General features: G+C 52.4%; 1 protein-coding gene across 2 annotated transcripts in view; it reads right to left on the bottom strand.

Annotated features, from left to right (window-relative positions):
- XG (Xg glycoprotein (Xg blood group)) overlaps positions 1-18,314 on the bottom strand; it is a 31,534-nt gene extending 13,220 nt beyond the window's left edge. For both annotated transcript variants that reach the window (XM_073227714.1, XM_017669200.3), the window contains exons 1-4: positions 18,035-18,314; positions 7,350-7,391; positions 5,272-5,295; positions 2,290-2,352 (exon numbers count right to left, since the gene is read on the bottom strand). In XM_073227714.1, coding sequence (XP_073083815.1) covers positions 2,290-2,352; positions 5,272-5,295; positions 7,350-7,391; positions 18,035-18,095 — 190 coding nt within the window. In that variant the 5' untranslated portion in view covers positions 18,096-18,314. The remainder of the gene's footprint in view (positions 1-2,289; positions 2,353-5,271; positions 5,296-7,349; positions 7,392-18,034) is intronic.
- Between the last annotated feature and the right edge of the window lie 408 nt (positions 18,315-18,722).

Below are 18,722 nucleotides of genomic sequence, written 5' to 3'. Positions count from 1 at the left end.
AGAACTTGCATTTCTCAGAAGTCAGTCCAGAGCAACCCTACATCAATCGCTCCTTCACGAGGTTCTGGACTCCATCCCAGCCTCCCAAGTAAACCCACCATTTAAAAGCAGAGGAACTTAAAATAAAAATGCAAAAGGGTAAAAGCAGACATGTTTGTGAATTTAAGCAATTTCTTAGAAACTAAGCAAAGCTTCTGTATGAGTCTTCCAGGGCTTCCTTAATCAAATGCCACAGACTTGGGGACAAACACAACAGACATTCATTTCTTGAAGTTGTAGAATCTAGAAGTCCAAGATTCAGGTGTGAGCAGGGCTGGCCCTCCAGTCTCTCTCTTGGGTGTGTAAACACCGTCTTCTTTCTGTGTCCCCCACATGGTCATCCCTCTGTGTGCGTCAGTGTCCTGATGGCCTCTTCTTATAAAGATGCCAGTCCTGAGGGACCAGGGCCCACCTGATGACCTCAATTTACCTTAATCACCTCTTCAGGGACCTCGTCTGTAAATACAGTCCCACTCTGAGCTCCTGGACGTTGGGATCTCAATATGTCAATTTGGTGGGGACACAATTCACCCCATGACAGTTTCCAGCAAAGAGAATTTGTGCCTCCCTCATGAGCACTCTCAAAACACCATGGAGAGCCAAGGCTGGGGTCCAGCGAGACGAGCAGAGTGCAACATCAGGGTCTCCTGAAGGGGCAGGTGCAGACATGAGGGGTAAACCCAACAGCAGGACTGGGAAATGGAGTCGGTGCCCCAGGGGAGCCACGGAGCTGAATGGAACAGGTGCTGCCGAGTTGAATCTTAGGTTCCCCTCCGTCTATTTCTAAGAGAAGGACCCCTGGCTTCATGGGACCTTGTAGCAGTCTTAACGGGACTTGCTGTGGTATGGTGACTACCTGTAAACTCATCCCCCAGCTGTCTGTCAAATCCCTGAGGGGCAGGACCTTGCAGAACTGCCATAACTTTCCATCCATTCATTTGTCAATATTGTCCCCCCACAGTGGCCTTTCTTGTATGTTCCAGAACACCTATATTCAAAGCACTTTTCACCACTGCTTTCAATGATGGATCCTCCTTTTCTAGGTACCTATGCAGGAGCCTGGGTGAGCCCGGGTGACCGTGCTATGTAAGGAGTACATCCTATATGGCAGCTCCCATAGTTAAGTCCTAACCGACTGGATTTCCCTGTTGATTTAGTGTGTGCATTGATTTTCCTCTTTCCCAGTGTCCCAAAAGACTCTCGTGTCTCCTGCCACAGATACATGAACAATTCAGGGTCGTCTGAAAGGCATCATCCTACCGGCTTTAAGCACAGCATAAAAACAGAGACAGGAAAACAATGTCCCTCTTTATTCGAGAATGGTTCCACGCCCAGCCGGAGACCTGATGCACAGAGGGTCCCCCCAACCAACAGGCTGTGCAGTGGCCTCCACTCCCGGGGCTGATGAGTCACCCTAGATCTGCTGATTCATCCCAGGGGAACGCTGGCACTTTGAGTCCAGAGGAGTCCCTCAAGAGGAAAGCCTGTGGCCATATGGCCACCCCAGTGTTTCCCGAATAGACTGGAGCAAGAAAGAACTTTCTCCCAGTACTGTGTAGAAGGGAAGTGGTCCATGCAACATCAGCTTTCAGAAAATACTCAAAGGACTAAGTATGAGGAACAATTCACGGAACTGGGGATGCTAATAATGCAGGAAAAGAGGTCAGCTAACCATCCCGTAAATATATTTAGTGTTGGGTGTGGCTTTTTGATTAGGTAACAGCCTCGATCTCATCCTTAGTTGCAGCAGCCTCTTCCTGCAAGGAGGTGAGTTTCAGACTTCTCAGCTCCAGAAGAAGGTTCCAGAAGCCCTCCGTGTCTCCAGAGCAGATTTTAGGGTTTGACCGGTGTTGGATACATAAGGATATTTTGCCTTTATTGGCCAATGTCCCACCCCCCACCTGCTTTCCAGTGGGGACACTGACAATAAATGATATATAATGCATAGTCCGGAGGGGATTTCTTGAAGGCAAACCTGTTTGGAAAGCCACAAATAGGCTATAAAAACAACCTGTCCTCTAGCCAAGTTAAAAATCGATCACACTGGCACACAATGCCCACAGAAGATGAAATATTTTCCAGGTGTCAGGGGAGCTGGACATTAAGGTAATTACTGTCGATTCACCCTTTCCTGAACTCAAGTTTCCTTTTACTTATTTTTGAAACAGCCACGTGAACCCTCCCAATGACTCCAAAGCCAGTTTCACTGAAACCAGGCTGCAGATGAGTCTGCACGCTGGGAAGCCTTACTTCCACCGCTGCTGGGATCTCCAGGCTGTGGACGATAAGGCGGTTTCGGCCTCGGGTAGATATCTGTGGGGAAAACGACATCGCGCTTTTAGCAGAGAAAAGCAGCCCTCCCTTACAAGCAGCCTGTGAAACACCCTCGCCACTGCAGCGTCCACATCTTATTCACATCTGCTGCCCACGGGCTTACAGACGCCCACCACTCAGCCCCTTGCAGTGAACCTTCAAAACCGAGAACTTAAAGGAAAACACCATACACACACAAAAAAAACTCATTTTTGTTCCCCAGAAAAGAAATTGTATTTTACTCTATTTGTAACTTTTTTTTTCTTCCTTTTCAAAATAGGAATATCTGGCTCGGTGTAAACCTCTCAGTCCACCTCTTTTCCAGAGGGCACCTGTGCTAATTGACTTTTAACACTTTACTACATACATATCATTTCTTTGGTGCATAAGTGGTGTCAATGTTCTTAGTAAACATGCGCTTATTCTGGCTGTTTCTCTCTCTCTCTCTTTTAAAGCTGTTTATTTTATATATATATATGCATATATGTAATTTTTAAAATTGAGGTAGGATTGACATAGAATTATATTAGCTCCAGGTGTGAGACGTCAGGATGCATTATTGGTATATATTGCAAATGATTACCACAGTAACTCTAGCTGACGTGTGCCACCACATATAGTTACGACACTTTTTTAAGATCTGCTCTCCTAGCAACTTGGAGGTACGCAGTGTGGTATTATTAACCCTGCATACTCCATTTTTGAGATGCACCCTTCAAATGAGTCACTCTGATGCCTGTTTCCCCCCATGACCTGATGGATGGACTCTGAGGGATTCTATTTTTCTTTTTTCCCTTTTACAAACAATGCCATAACCAACCCTTCCCTGCATGTGTCTTCACATGCAAGTCCTTGAGCTTCGGCTGTGTGTTCCCAGTAGTGGAGTTTCCGGGGAAGAGCAATGCTTATATTTAAACAGCTCTCCAAATCAGGTTTCTGGGTTACCATCTTAGCCGCAATGTGCAACAGCTTGACTTTCCATAAAGGGGAGTTGCCAGAACTTTAACCCATTGGGTGTGATTTCCGTTGGTCTGTGACTGAATATGTGTGACCTTGGGCACTTTTTCTTACCTGTGTAGGGTGTTGGCGTCTTATCCTCTGAGCTGCCTTCTCTTTTTTGGCTATCTGTCTTTTTTTGGAAGGAGCTACCAATGTATTTTGTATATTAAACCTTCTCTGGTTTGATGAGCAGCAAAGAGCCTCTGCTAGCCAGCAACTTACATTCCCACTTTGGAGAGTCTGTGCTTAAGAGATTATTATAATTATTGTTTCATATTTTAGCATTGGCCAATTGATGGATTTTTTTTACAGCTCTGTGCTTTTTGAATCTTACCTAAGAAAATTCTTACTACCCTGAAGTTGTAAAACATATCCCTCTATTCTGCCAAAATCAATGGATGAATGGATGAAAAAAAAAAAGGTGGTTTATATACATATACAATGGAATATTATGCAGCCATGAAAAAGAAGACATCCTGACGTTTGTGACAACAAGGATGGACTCTGAGGGCGTTTAAGTCAGACAGAGAAAGACAAATACCATATGATGCATTTATAAATGGAATCTGAAAAATAAAATAAAAAACCAAGCCCACAGATACAGAGAACAGATTGGTGACTTTCAAAGGTGGGGTGTGGGAAGGTAGGGAAGGGGGGATTCATGAAAATGGTAAAAAGGAAATAAACTTTTAGTATTTAGGTAGGCACATCGAAGATGAGGCAAAATTAAACACAGCAAGGGAAACAATTCAGGCAAAGTTCAGTAGACTGTTGATCTTTGACAGGGTGATGGTTATCGGAAGGGATTCATAGGTAGACATGTGGTGGTATTAAAGTACTGGTTACTGAATTCATAATTAAATTCCTTAAAATATAGAAATGGCAGAGGGACATGAAAAAAGGATCTAACAATGACAAATTTGATGGTCCTTTTTTTTAATTCTTTCCAGACCTCTATTTACCTTATCAAATTTACCTTCTCTTCATTTTTCTCTCCTCAACTCATGTAGGAATATACACTCAAATTTTATGTTTAACAAGAAAATGTGAGTCAAAAAAAAGTCAAAATCCAGCAATACTGGATTACTGGGACTCAATTCTCCCCCTTCCCAATTTCCCTGTAACTGGCTCCTAGTACTTAACTTTGGAATTTAATTCCATCTTTTTGTTAATGCCAGTTTGTTGTTTTGAAGTACCCTTGGCCAGGCCCACGAGGGGACTACACTCACTCCACGCAGGCAGGCTTACACAGGGACAGGAAATGCCTATTTTGAACATTTCACATAAATGGAATCATACGTCCATTTATGATTGCATATTTTGGTGTCTGGCTGATTTTACTCAGCCTCACATCCTCTGGGTTCACCTACATTGGAGCACGTGTCCATAGGGTCTTCCTTTTTCATGGCTGAGTAATATTCCATTGTGTGGAAGGTCCACATTTTGTTTATCTGTTCATCTGTTGTTGGACACGTGGGTCACTTCCACCTTTCGGTGGTTGTGAATAATGCTGCTATGAACATCTATGCATATGTTTTTGCTGGAGTCTTGTTTTCAATTCTTTTTAATATACATCTAGGAATGTCTTTGCTGGATCATATGGGAATTCTATTTTTAGCTTTTAGAGGAGTTTCCAGGCTGCTTTCCACATCAGCTGCCAATCCCACCAGTAATAATGCATGAGGGTTCCAGTTTCTGCCCACCTTTGCCAACCCTGTTTTTTTTTTCCCCTCTAGTTTGACGCTAGCTAGCCCAGTGGGAATAAGTGATATCTCACTATGATTTTGATTTTCATTTCCCCGGTGACTGGGATTTCCTTTATCACCCACATCCTTTACATGATCCACCACCCTGTAAACATCTCCACTCATCCCTTCAAAAACACCAGCCCAAAGGCATCGGCTCCATCCCATCACTCACCTGAGTTGGGCTTCTTGGTGGGCTCTGTGTACAAAGAGAGAAGAGAAATTCCATAAGTATCAAGGATTTATCAACAGCTCAGAGATTCATTAATACCTGATTTAAAAAATGACAACCTCAAGGCACTAATGATGAAGTGATATGAACATAAATTCCTTGTTGTGTTCAGAACCAAGAGAATGCACACTCCCTTAAATCCCATGCCCACCAGTCTTCCCTGGCTCTGTGCAGGGGTTTGAGGGTGGAGATGGCTCTATAAAGGTGGTCAGCTCAGCCCATTTGGAAGTAAATTTGAGTGAAGGCTTTCAGGAAGTAAGGGAGTTCAGACAGCTGCGGCAACATCCTCTTAGCTGCAAGCATCCGGGACAGGAGAGCACACAGCTGGTGCACGGGACCCAGCAAGTTGGCCACATGTCTGACAAGCAGGTAAGAGAAGAAAGAAACATATGTAGAGAGGCTTCCTGTTTCCAAAACGATGCTTCTCTCACTGTCCTCATGCTTGTGTTTATTCATTCAACAAACATTCACGGAGCACCTGTTGGTGCCAGGAAGTGCATACACAGGGTCATCCACAACCCCAGGCAATTGTGATGCCATGAGGTCAGCCTGCACAGACGCGGGATCACCAAGTCTGCATAACACCTGACACAGTACGCCTGTGTGTGGGGTCTGGATGGGAAGGTGGACCCACAGGGGGGAGATTCTCAGAGAAACAGAGGCTGATAAAAGTGTGGCCCCAAGGGCACAGGCACCATGGTCAGTCACTACAGAGGAACCCAGGCATTTGGAAGTCCCCTCAGCAGGTGCCATAATGTCCTCAAGGTTCATCCACGTTGTGGCATATGTCAGGATCCCAGTCCTTTTCACAGTTGTATAATATTCCACTGCTTGGCCGGACCCCATTGTGCTTATTCATCCATCCATCCATGGATGCCTGGGCTGTTTCCACCTTTCGGCTGCTGTGAATTATGCTACTGTACATGTATGTGTTTGAATCCCTGCTTTCCATGCCCACATAGGAGGTTCATAGGTCAACGATGTCAAAGCCTCTTAGATGATTCTGCATCTGAGCCCAGCCTCACTGTTGCAGGTGTTCTGCGTGGGCACAGTCCTTGTCCATCAATTCCGGCCCCTGGTGCCAACAGCTCAGGCTGCTTCTCAGAGGATACAGCCCCCCATGCCCTCCAGCGCAGCTGCAACCATGCGCCCCCTGCCACTCTGACCCCATGGCATCCACCCCAGGCAGGATGAAGCGTGTCTCCATGTGGGTGTGTGCGATTACATTTCTCTACAGCATAGACAATAACCTCCTGTCTGCTCCACTGTAGCAATAATTACCAAAAGCCTCCACGGACAGGGAAAATCGGGAGGGGGGTGGCTTTCTATCATTGTGTCCTTGATGCCCGTTTTAAAATTGGGGATTGATTGTCACATGTCTTCTCACTTCCTCCAGCAGTCATGGTGGGTTATCTGGGCTGAGTGACTGGGAGCTGCTCCCGATGGCCAGACCCTATGATCTCAGTCTGAGCAGACCAGCATTTATCTTTCTTTCCACAGAGCCTGTGTGCCAAACCCTTGCCCTCTCCCACCCACCCATGCCTCCCAGCCAGATGTGGGCCCTAATGCAGCCCTTCCTCTAGGGTCCAGAATCTGTGTGTGCAGCTTCCTGTCTGGCAGGAAGCTCTAGCTGGACTTGAAGGTGGTGAAAACAGAGGCGTGGGGGGTCTTTCAAATCATAAATGCCCCTTAAGGGGAAAGCTAGGTGCCTCAAGAGTGGAGGTGGCCCAGGAGCCCGTCGGGCTGGACTAGGCTGATCGCAGTCATGACAGGGGACACTGTGGGAAAAGCTGTGGTTTACGAACCACAAAGAGAGCAGCAGCATGCCCACCCCACAGACACGGACGCCACAGACCTACCGAGAAGTGCAACTGAGCCCCTGTCCCGAGGCGTCCTTGGGAAAGAGGCTGTGGCTGCAAATCTCCAGGATCCTGCAGGGAATTGGGAATGTGGCCCCACACAGCCCCCAAACAAACACACGGGCCACAGAAGCAGAGCTGCTGAGACAGGGCACCACTTACCCAGGTCATCGAGGGCATCAGCCAAATCGAAATCACCTTGACCTGTGGGGAGGCAAGGGCACAGGTCACACAGGATGACAGGTCAGGGCCCCTGGCTCAGCCAGAGGTCTATCCTCAGCTTGCTGAACAGAGGTCCCAAGCCCCCTGGACGCTCACACCGCCTGTGTGCTTATCAAACCAACGTCTTATCTTTCCGGGCAGGCCTGTGTCCCTCACCAGCACACATCTTACGGGAGGTGACCGCATCATTGTCTTACGGGTCCTAATGGGATCGCAGGAGGCTCAAGCACCCGAGCAGAGCACGTCCATGTTTCAGAAAGCCTGAGCATTCACGCATTCTGCGAATGTCTATGCACAACCCCGTTGCATGCTGGGGAGGGACAAGGAGTCCCAGCAGTCATGCCTCCGCAGACTGTCCACAGGGCAGTGGGGCCAATTCCACTTCTGGGCTAACACCTGGAGCTCTGCCTGGAGGAGGTGGCCTGTGAGCGGTTTAGAAGGAGCTGGTTTATGCACCAGGAAATGACGGGAGCCCGTTTTTAGCTTCAAGATTGCTCAGAGGAAAAGTGGGACCATAGACTGGAATTCTGGGGTGTGGTCCTCGATCACTGAGACACACCAGACCTGGAACTGAGCCCAGCCCCCCCACACCCAAGGCTGTCACTGACACTCCACACTGCCTCCCCCCCATCTGTGCTCAAGGGCTCAGACATTCTGTTTACGTGCGGGGTTCCGCCTCGCTAAAAACAGCAGCAGGAGGTCTGGGACGTGGAGGGAAGCCGCTTGGAGGCTCACAGCTTTAGGGGATAAAAAGTGGCGTGCGGGGTACCGTGGGGGGCTGCTGACGGGAATGGGGCTCCTTTTGAGGGTGATGAACCAGCTCTGGAATCCCTCAGGGGGAGGGTTTCCACCCCCAGTTTGAATTCAGTGAAGTCTTGACTTTAAAACGGCTGGCCTGGGGATGCTTACGCATATGAATGTTATCTCCAAAAGAAAAAAAAAAAACCACAAAAATTCCTTTGCAGGAGCGGAGGGTGGCAGGGTTGCACGCCTGCTGTCCGGCCCTTGAGAAAGTGGTTCCTCCACACACATTTCCCTCCTCACTGCCTCTAACATCAGGTGGACATCGGCCAACGTTTGCTCTTGCGAACCTCACATTTTGCAGACAAACTTTTGTCACATCGTTAGGGACGCATAAGCTGCAGATCGTGGGTTCACCCCTATGGAGGGACAATTCAGGGGCATTTGGCACATTCACCTTGTTGCACAACCACCCCCGCTGTCTGGTTCCAGAACATTCCGGCCCCCAGAGGCCACCCCGTCCCCACGAGCAGGCCTCCCCACCCCTCGCAGCCCCTGACAGCCACGAATCCACGTGTGTCTGCAGATCGGCCTCTTCCGGGCGTTTCCCGTGAGCGGATCCCATAACCAACATCTTCGTGGGTCTGCGTCTTTCATGCAGAATCATGCTTTGAGGTTCATCCACACGGTAGCATGTCTCAGAAAGGAATCCTAAATTTGCAAGGGGGGCAGGATTTCGCTTCACGCCAGGACGTTGGTGTGTCCATCAGCGGAGGCCGTGTTTCGGACCTTTCTGGGCACAGTCGGAATTCACACCCAGACCCTGCGGTGGCCTCAGCCTGGCCCCCACACCCATTAGGAGGTGGCCCTGGGGGAACAAGGTGACTTCCAGATGCCCGGTCTCTTTCCCTGTGTACCCTTCTTGGGCCTGCCCTCGAGGAAGGTTCTGGATCCAGCCTGGGGTCCGCAAAGCCTCCGGAGTGGCCCGGCTGGGGTACCCCGAGGGCACGCTCTGGGCTCCTTGACGAGGAACCAGCATTCTGTCTGAGCTCCAGGACAAGCCTCAGGCATCAGAGGGCAGGGAAAACCGAGGCGAGGGTGCACCCAGCAGTGGCACGCGGTCCCAGACAATCACAGATCAACCCCCAACAAGCCGTTTCCAGCTCTGGGATGCACCGCGTCCCTTCAGACACCCTCTCTGCTGCCAGGGTCTGCTGTGCTCCAGCCTCTGCCAGCCCCTCTCTCGGGAACAGCTGGCCCCTCTCTGCTCCCTCCAGGGTTCTCGGTCACCCGCCAGGGGCTGGAGGCAAGGAGGCAGTCAACCACCTCCCTTTCAGAGCACCCAGCGGATGGATGTGCAGCTGGCTGTCCATGCAGGTCAAAGGGGCAGACACCTGCAGGGGCGGCTCTGCTGGGCAGAGCTGGCATTCCAACAGCCCTGAGAGTTTGCAAACATTCTCCCCCGCTGCACAAGTGTCCGGTTTTCCGCCAGTTCCCGTAGAGAGTCAGCTAATAATCTCCTGCAGGCTGCATGCCGGCCACTCCCATGGCTCTGGGGAGGCCCGTGTTATCTCCCCTCCTGGCTTCTCTGAAACGTGCACGGCTGGGAGGCACCCGGGTGTCCCCTGAAACGGCCCCGGGCCGCCTTTGGGAATTTCAATTTGTTGGGATATGGGACCCTGGCAGCGCTTGGCTTGTAGCAGGAAGCCACAGGGCCTTCCTTCCCCTGCGGCTCTGAAACGGCCCAGGGCTCCACGTCTCCTTCTGTGCAGCCTCCCCTCCACTGGGTGAGGTCTCTGATGCTCCCGGGGTGGCAGGAAGGAGGGCGGGTCCTGCCTGCAGCTGTGCTGGGGAGATAGAACAAGGATATGGGACAAGGGTCATGTCCTTGTAAAATCTACCTACTTTGCAAAAAAGGCCCAGTTTATTCTTCAACTTAATCCATATGCTGCTATCCCTCTTCCGCCAGCTCTTTCATGAGTGAAGTGTCACTTTATAACCAGGACAGGAGGCAGACCTCCAAACCGTAAGTGAACCTATGTGGATAAAGAATGCTGAGATCGGAATCAACACAGTCACCTAAATAACCCTGTTCTTGCGACAAATTCAAAGGAATTGTGGATCAGCTATACACATCATGCCTTATGCAGACCCCGACAAAAGGCCCTGTAAAACCCCCAGACCCTAAATAAAGCCTTAAATGTACCTCGTCTCTGAGGTCACCCACACTCTCGCTCAAGTGAGTACTGTCTTAAAGAAATAAAGTTCCTGTTGCATAAGCCGATTGCCCTTGTCTCTCTGCAAGCTTGTCCTCCATAAGGCCAAGAACTCTGCGACGTCCGCCTGTGGTGGTCAATGTCTTTGACACGACCCCTTTTCAGCTTTTTAATCTTAACGCAATCTTTTTCTCTCTCCCTGGTTTATTTCAGACCAGTAGGGAAGTAGAAGTTCTCAGCACAGAATCGCACGCCATCCGGGGGCTCTGAGGGTGCCCCACATCCTGGGGTGGTGAGGGCCTCGTCCCCACACCGTGCAGATCAAGTGGACACCGGACACCGGGTGACCCTGGCTTTGGCAGGAGATGGCTCCATGCGTAACAGGAATTCAGTGGTTTCCCCCTCCTTTTCCTCTGAGCGGCAGCTGACATTTGCATCCACTCTGGTGTTAATGAATCCTTTCCTTGCTGGCACTTGTTTGACCTGGTTGAGAATTCCCTCCCGATTAGACTCAAGAGCCCTCCCCATCTGAGTTGGGGTTCCCCCTGGAGAGCAGGGAGAGGCCTCCCTGGACACAGTTGCCCAGCAACAGCTATAGGTGTGGCACTGGAGGGGGGACAGTGTGCATGCATGACTCAGGCAGAGTATGTGAGCATGACTCACACGTGTGGGCGGGTGTGGTCCCACCCGGCCTTGTTGCATAAACACGGTGGCCTCCAGCCAGCATCGGGCGGCCGCCCGGACACCGTCCAGTCCCGGAGCCCAGGCAGGAAGCCCTGGACACCCTCTGCTGTCCTGAGGGGCTGGAGCCACGTCATGACGGGGGTCCCCACCCATTGCAGGGGTCCCCGTGCACTTCACTTTGTGGCCCCGGTGGGGAGGTTACTCCAGCACATGATGCCAGTCCCAGAAATGCAGGACACTTGATTTCACTCGCCTTATTGTCCACGCAGTGTGCGTGGCAGGGTTTGGGCCTAACCTCTGTTCCTGATGAGCATCTTCTTAGCAAGCTCGGCAACTTTTAATCAAAGCCGCATATTCTGGGATCCGGGAATGCCCAAGGACCCGGCAGCCCCACGTGCCCTGCAAGCAGGAGGCTGCTCCTCCGCAGACATCTGCGGACAGGCCCATGCTGGTGGTGGGGGAGGGTCTAGCACTAAACATGACCCTCCTGTCTGCCCCCCACCCCCAAGAAAAGCTGTTCCTGGGGCTTTAAGAGAAAACCGCCCTCAGTAGCATGTGGAGGAGGAATTCTGTCGTCTCCACGGACCAGACCCAGAGCACCAGCCCCTCCCCAGTTCCGACTGCACCCCTGGGAGGTTCTGACACACTTCCCATCAGAGTTTCCACAGCCTGAATTTCTCAGCTTCCATGCTGACCCTCGAGTCCTGGTGATAAAGGGCTGTTGGCAACACAACTGCTTGGCTGCCGTTGGAATAATCGTGACACAGAGCCGGGCCAGCGCCTCGCAGTGAAGAGCGCTTGCCTGCCGTGGGTACAGGGGTGGGAGAAACGTGCACACGCCAGCTGCCACCGGCCTCCAAATGACTTCCTTCCAGCTAAGGAGAGAAGGAGGTCCAGGCAGTCCCTGAACCCAAAGGAAAACACGCGGCCTGTCCAAAGGCCCGGCACCAGTTCCATGATCACCGTCCCCCCCTTGTTTAACCAGTCCTCTTGGGGTGTGCAGACTCCACAAGCCTTCAGTCTCTGCGACCCTCAGTGTCCTCTAGGGATCCCCCAGAGGGCAGGTCCGGGATCACCCACAGCTGGAGCAGGGACACAAGGGGACAAATCTGGGCTTCCTTTAGGCACACGGCCCAGGCCCCTCTTTGACGCCGGCTCCATCAGTTTTTTTTAAATATGCCCAGAAAGTATATGATAGCGGCTCTTTCCTTGGACCACGTGACCCCCAGAGCAGAGAAACGCAATACTGTGCCTAGGTTTTCAGTGTAGGTTTAGAATGGAGGCGAGAAGCCGGAGGGGAGGGGTGCGGCCAGCGGTGCATTGCTCCCGGCGGTCGGTGTGCCTCTGGTGGGGCTCCACGTCCTCCCCTGGAAGAGGGTGTGACTGAGTCCATTCCAGTGTCTATGTGCTCCGAGGCTTGGTCTCCGGCAGAGCGAACAGCCTTAAAGAGAGCTGGGTTCCCACCCTCCACACCCCAGGGACTCAGGGACTGACACTGGCCCCAGGGGCTGCAGGACCTCCCCGGAGCTGAGCCGGAGGCCCGGTAGTAGTGCTTGGTCGGCACCTCAGGCCCACTGACCCTCCCCGCTCCCAGCAGATGATAGCAACTGGGCTTCGCCCCGTCTTCCTGCGGCCTTCTCAGCGCTTTGCAGATCAAAGTCCTGTGCACCGCGCAGAGTCACAGGGTCACAGATGGCTGTGGTCACAAGAGGAAGGAATGACCCTACATCATACAAGGCGAGAGAGGAGCCGCGAAACGGAGGCTTAAGGAAAACTCGGCGGACGGTCCCTGCACAGGAGGCATCTTGGCTGGCGCGTCCTGAACCAGCCTCTGCAAACAGACAGCTGCCCACGGATCCCTCGGCACAAGGGTGGCACCCAGGCTCAGCTCCGGTAGGTCTGCACAGGCCTGAGACGTGGCGCCTCTCACCAGCAGCTGGGGGATACTGAGGCTGCACGCCCGCCGACTCCACTTTGCAGGACAAGCACTTGGCTTTGCTTTCCTGCAGCCACCATGGCAAATGACCCAGGGGGCAGCTTAAAAACAGATATTATGCCCCGCAGTCCTGGAGGCTGGGCCCTGAGGTCCAGGTGTGGGCAGGGCTGGTCCTCCTAAGCCTCCCTCCTGGGCGTGTGGACATTGTCGTCTCCCTGCGTCCTCACGGGTCATCCCTCTGTGCGTGTCTGTGTCCTCATGTCCTCTTCCAAGGACACCAGTCATAAGTGAGCAGGGCCACCCTATGACCTCATTTATCTAAATTCTTTCTTTAAAGGCCCCATCTCCAAATATACCCCCATTGTGAGGTCTTGGGAGTAATGGCTGCAACCTGTGGATTTGCAAGGACACAGTTCAGCCCCTGACAGACGTAAACCCACAGGAGAAACTCATTCAGCCACGACGGAGCTGCATCGACAGCCTGGTGGATTGCAGTGGAGGCAGCCACCCGCCCCGCATCCAGGAGAGGAACTGCGGCCTCAATAACTTGTCTGGGGTCACAGCTCTGGGAAAACGCAAGGGCAGGTTGGGGAGACAAGAAATGAGGTGTGGGTCCCGGTGCCCCGTGTAACCACGCTGTGCACACGCAGCCGCACCAGCTGCAGGACTGAGCACATTCCCAAGGTCCAAACGCATCGCGTGAGGCGCTGGAGACGCCTCACACCAGCGCCCTGCAAAGTGGAGGGATGTTGTGCTGCCCCAAACCCTAAATCATTCCTACCCAATAAAATAGAAAATAAAACAGGGTTATACTCCCCATACACAGCAGCTTACAATTTTGTGCCCCCAAATTCCCAGTATATTTCACAAGGGCTCGTGATCAAACCCCAGAAGACTTGCAGCAGCTCAGACGTTCTAAACGATGACAGATTCGGAAACGAACAGCCGGGAACAGAAATACCCAGGGGCTGCTTGCTGTGTTCAGTTTGGGGGAGGGGGGGAAGGAAACATATACAGGAATGTACATAATTATAAATGTTTTCTTATGTATATCTATAATTACATATATCTTATCTTTTGTATCTTCTATGTATATTTTTATATTTCCTTTTTCCCCTGTGTACCTATTTTCTCCTGTACATAAATCATCATTTTCCTGTACAAATTATCCTTTTTCCTCTATGGGTGTTATGCACAGGCGCCAACTTTCTTTTCCACACCCCGTGCATCTTCCCGTGTCTGCCGTAACTAGAATTCTGCATGAGTTGGAAGGCAGCTGCCCCTTATGTTTAGCCTATAAAAAGAGGGAAAATGGACAGAGATGTTCTTTATAGATTTTAACAGCAGCCTCTGAGGTTTCTGGGTATTTCCTGTTACCTGCCGGAGTGTCAGACACTGGGTAGGCATTTCACATCCCCGGCTGCGTTCAGCTGCTATGGGCTGTTGGGTTCGGGTTTGGAGAACTGCGGCCTGCAGAGGCTGGGACACCCGCCGGCGGCAGCAAGTTGACCCACGCTGGCCTGACCCACATCCATCAACAGAGACTCCCTTGAAATTGCATCCTTCCCCGGGGCGTGTTGGCAACCACTGTTTGATCTGTGGGCGTGGAGGTCGAGCCACAAATGGGTTGTGTGACCCTCCCGGTATCACCGCATCCACCTGCCAGGCTGTTTAGCGTTGTGAGTGTCACTCCTTGATGTTCAAAAGAGTCATCACCTGCCAGGGAGCTGGTTTATAGGCTCCTCCTGGCCCCACCCCTTGGGATCTCCCCACGATTTGTGGGGAACATGTTGGGGTTTCTGCAGTCCTACTGTTTACAAAGTGCCCTGGGTGACATCACGCCCAAGTCAGGGCCCCTGTGAGAAACGATGAGCGACTGAGCACCCGGCCATCTGGTGGAGCCTCGGGTTGAGCTTCATGGACCCCTGACCCATGTGGGAGGCCACTTCGTGGTTCCCGATTCAGGGATGCGTACCCAGCATGCACACACCAGAAGCACCATCCCCACGGAGAGATGCTGCAGCCAGCAAGTTTCAGCTGGGGTTGGGGGGGCGGCTTTGCCCTGGGGAGGGATGGCAATATCTGGAGTCACTTTTGGTCATCACACTGGGAGTGGGGGACAGCTGTTATTAAATGGGTGGAGGCCACATATGCCATTCACTGTCCTGCAGTGCACCAGACAGCTCCCCACCCCAAGAGTGACCCAGCCCCGAGTGTCCCAGTGTGAGACAGAGAAATCCTGCCTTACGTGAGAGACTCTCTATCGTGTATCTAAATTCTATCTACGTAAATGTCATCTATCTTTCAGTCCACCTACCTGTCATCTATTTATCTGTCGACCTACCTATCTATTCATCTATCTATAGCTAGCTAGCTAGCTATCATCTATGTATCTATCTGCCCATCTACCTCCTTATTTATCCATCCATCCATCCATCCATCCATCCATCCATCCATCCATCCATCCATCCATCTAGTGAGATTTATCTTAAGGAATTGGCTCACAAGATTGTGGGACTGGCCAGACTGGAATCAGTGGGACCGACTAGACAGCGAGGCAGGAGATGACCCTGCCATCTTCACTCGACCTTCCTTCTTTCCAGAAAACCTCACTCTTTGCTTTTAGGCCTCCAACAAATTAGGAGGGGGGCCCCACATGGTCACAGACAACCTGCTTCCCTTCTGTTCAGCTGATGGTGGATAGTAATCCCACCCACAAAACCCCTTCTCAGGGGCACCTAGACTGGTGTTTGAGCACACCGCTGGGGCCATAGCCCAGGCACGGTGACATATAAAATTAACCATCCGGCGCATTTTCAACTTTCTGCTTAAGCCTCTGAAACTCCAGTTCTGTGCATGATTCGAAGGCAGGCTGCAAGATCTCTGTCTCTAAGCATCACCCAGGCGCACCTATATTGAACCCTATGCTGGGGACCCCACTGGATTTCCAAGAGACACACTGGGCTGTCCCCGCTTTTCATCCACTGCACCCCAGAATCACATGGGGAACATTTAACAGCTTCCACCCCAGATGATGCAAGTCAGATGCTGGCATTTAAGGCTGGTTTTGATGGGACCAAATTCACCATCTTTGGGGGGTCTTGGGAAGCGGCAGCATGTCACGCCCACCCATGTGCCACCCGAAGGCGGTTTCCTTCTGCCAGAGTGCCCAAGTGTGACAGCTCCACACCAACTGCCTTCCTCTGGAGTGACTCACAGGGCTGTTCTGACGGTGGCCCGGCAGGCCCGGGTGTGGGATACTCAGGGCTCCATAAATAAGGTCGCCAGGCAGGTTCAAGGTTGCCTTTCCTCCTCGTCTAGGATGAAGCCACCAGGGCTTGTTGTGGCTCCATTCCCTCCCCCATCACCAACGCTGTTATTCTCTGGGCTGTGGACCTCGTGGACCTGGGGGTCCCCTTCCCTGGACGGTGTAACCGGCTCCCCCCACACACCTCCAAGTGCGGCCCCCTGGTAAGAAATACCAGCTGCACCCAGACCTGCTGACCCGGAATCTACACGGAGCCAAATTACAGGCAGACTCACATGCCCTCCGGGGCCTGAGGGGCTGACCCTCTAGTATGGCAAGTCCTGAGGCTGATGGAATGACCCTGGGGGGCGCCCAGGACCCCTGAGTGCCTGTCTTCACACAGCACTTCCAAAACTTCCCTAAACAATTGCAAAAAACATGACACGTCGTCACAGAGGTGCGGGAGAATCAGCTAATGGCATGAAGAGACCTCCATGTGGCGGCACTCAAACTACGTGGCAGCCGTGGGCCAGGACGGCCCTTGGCTTTTGTCTCTTGGGAAGAACATGTTAAAACCCATGGAGGGTCCCCACAGATTCCTGATAACCTGCACGGCTAACAGAAGGAATCCCACCCCCGGTTGCCCCGAGCATCTCTTGGACGGCGCACTGAGCATCTGAGCTGCAGGAGGACCGTGGCTAAGCTATGGGTGCCTGGGAACTAGCATAGTCCCGGCAGGGCTTTCCTGGGGCCGGGTTTGTGGCCGAGCATCTCTGTGGGACACAGGACATCTGCCCTCCTGCTTTCCCTCTGTGTGGACATTTAGGGACGACCATGTCTCCATCCTCAGAGACCAGTGAACACCCTGACACGATCCGCATGCCACATGGGATGGAAGGTGGCACCGTTAATAGGAGGGTCCCGGGTGTCCTGGGTGGGGCCATGGGGTGTCTCCCAACATCACACCACACCTGCTCCTGCATACCAAGTCCTGGTCCTTTATCATCCCCGAAACAGGGCAAACAGGAAATACCGCCGCTGAATGAAATGCCCTCACTTCTCACGGACAATACTTCTCACTCTCAAATCCTGGCTGGCATCCACCCCTGGAATCTGAATATCAAAATGGCCCAAGGCACCTGCCCAACTGCAGCTTCTGTTCTACGCTTCACAGTTTCCATATCGTCCCCCCAAATGAGGCCCCCCACTTGGGTCCCCCGACTCCCCACCAAACCCACATCCTGGATTCTGGGGAACACTGCCAGCTGGGCTCTAGTCTGGGGCGTAAACAAGTCAGATGTTTTCAATTTGCAACAACAACGGAAGGATGACATTTATGAAAAAGCTGAAAAATGTGGAGGGAGGCCGTCCTGCACGCCAACCCAACCCCGGGGAAGCCGGCGCACGGGACACAGCCATGTGCAACTCCATGTCCACCTCGCCAAGCTGGACTCACATTCCACTCCCCCACCCCCCGAAACGAGGAGTTTACAAATCCCATCATGCCCTGCCATGCTTAGATCACGAGTGAAACAGGCCATTTTTGAAGTGGGTGAGACACACCCTGCCCCAAACCAGAGAACGCAGTGTGCCTCTAAACGCTGTTGCCCACATCCTCTTTTTCCAGTTCCCAGGACCTGTCCTTTCCACACTCAGAGCCACCCTTGCCCCTGTCCTTTGCCATCCATTCCTGCACATGCGAGGCATTTCCTCGGTAAACCTCCTTGGAAAGGAGTTTTTAAAAGCAAGCAGACAGATCCACACCCACACAGCCCTCCCTGGAGAGCAGAGCGCCCCTCACCTCGGATGTGCGTCAGAAGACACAGGAACAGGAGACAGGAGAGTCCCCGGCTGCCACCCATGGCCGGCTGCGGGAGGAAAGAGGCTCAGCAGGCTGTGTGAGGTCCGGCCACTCCACCCCGGACGTGCTGACGTCTGGTGTCCCAGCTTGGAAGGAAGCAGGCGATGTCTCCAAGTGGAAAGAATGAACCAAAAGATGATCTGCTCGCCAAAACCAAACGGGCCCGGCGCTCAGATGCCTAACCCCACAGCCAGGAACCCGTGGGACAAGTGTGCGCACGCTCAAGGTCGTCCTGGTGCCAGGCTCCCTGCTCTGAGGCTGCAGTGGCCAGCCCTCTGGAGGGACGGGAAGACAGGTGGCCACCGGGAGCCAATGGGCATCCTCGGCTTCGCAAAGCCGGCACACCGGCTCAGCAGCTCTGCTTTCTGCGGGCGTGAGCGGTGCAGCAACATCAAAGGGGCCAGCCCTGAGCACAGGGGGACAGAGTCCTTCCCAAGAGCCTTCCTACAGGGCGGCGATGGTGAGACCCAGCCCCGGGACAGGGCACAGACCCGAGTTCAAATCCCTGCTTTTGCATCGAATAGACTGTGTGCCTTGAAAGAGTCACTCCATGTGCTTGGCTCTCAGGTATCTTTACAGGAGGGAGAACACATGTGGGTGGGGATATGGGTGTGAGGGAAGCACACAA

The sequence above is a fragment of the Manis javanica genome, chromosome X, assembly GCF_040802235.1.
Source record: "Manis javanica isolate MJ-LG chromosome X, MJ_LKY, whole genome shotgun sequence".
Taxonomy (NCBI): domain Eukaryota; kingdom Metazoa; phylum Chordata; class Mammalia; order Pholidota; family Manidae; genus Manis; species Manis javanica.
Note: the sequence above shows the minus strand (reverse complement) of the source record. Positions and strands in the feature narration are given on the sequence as shown.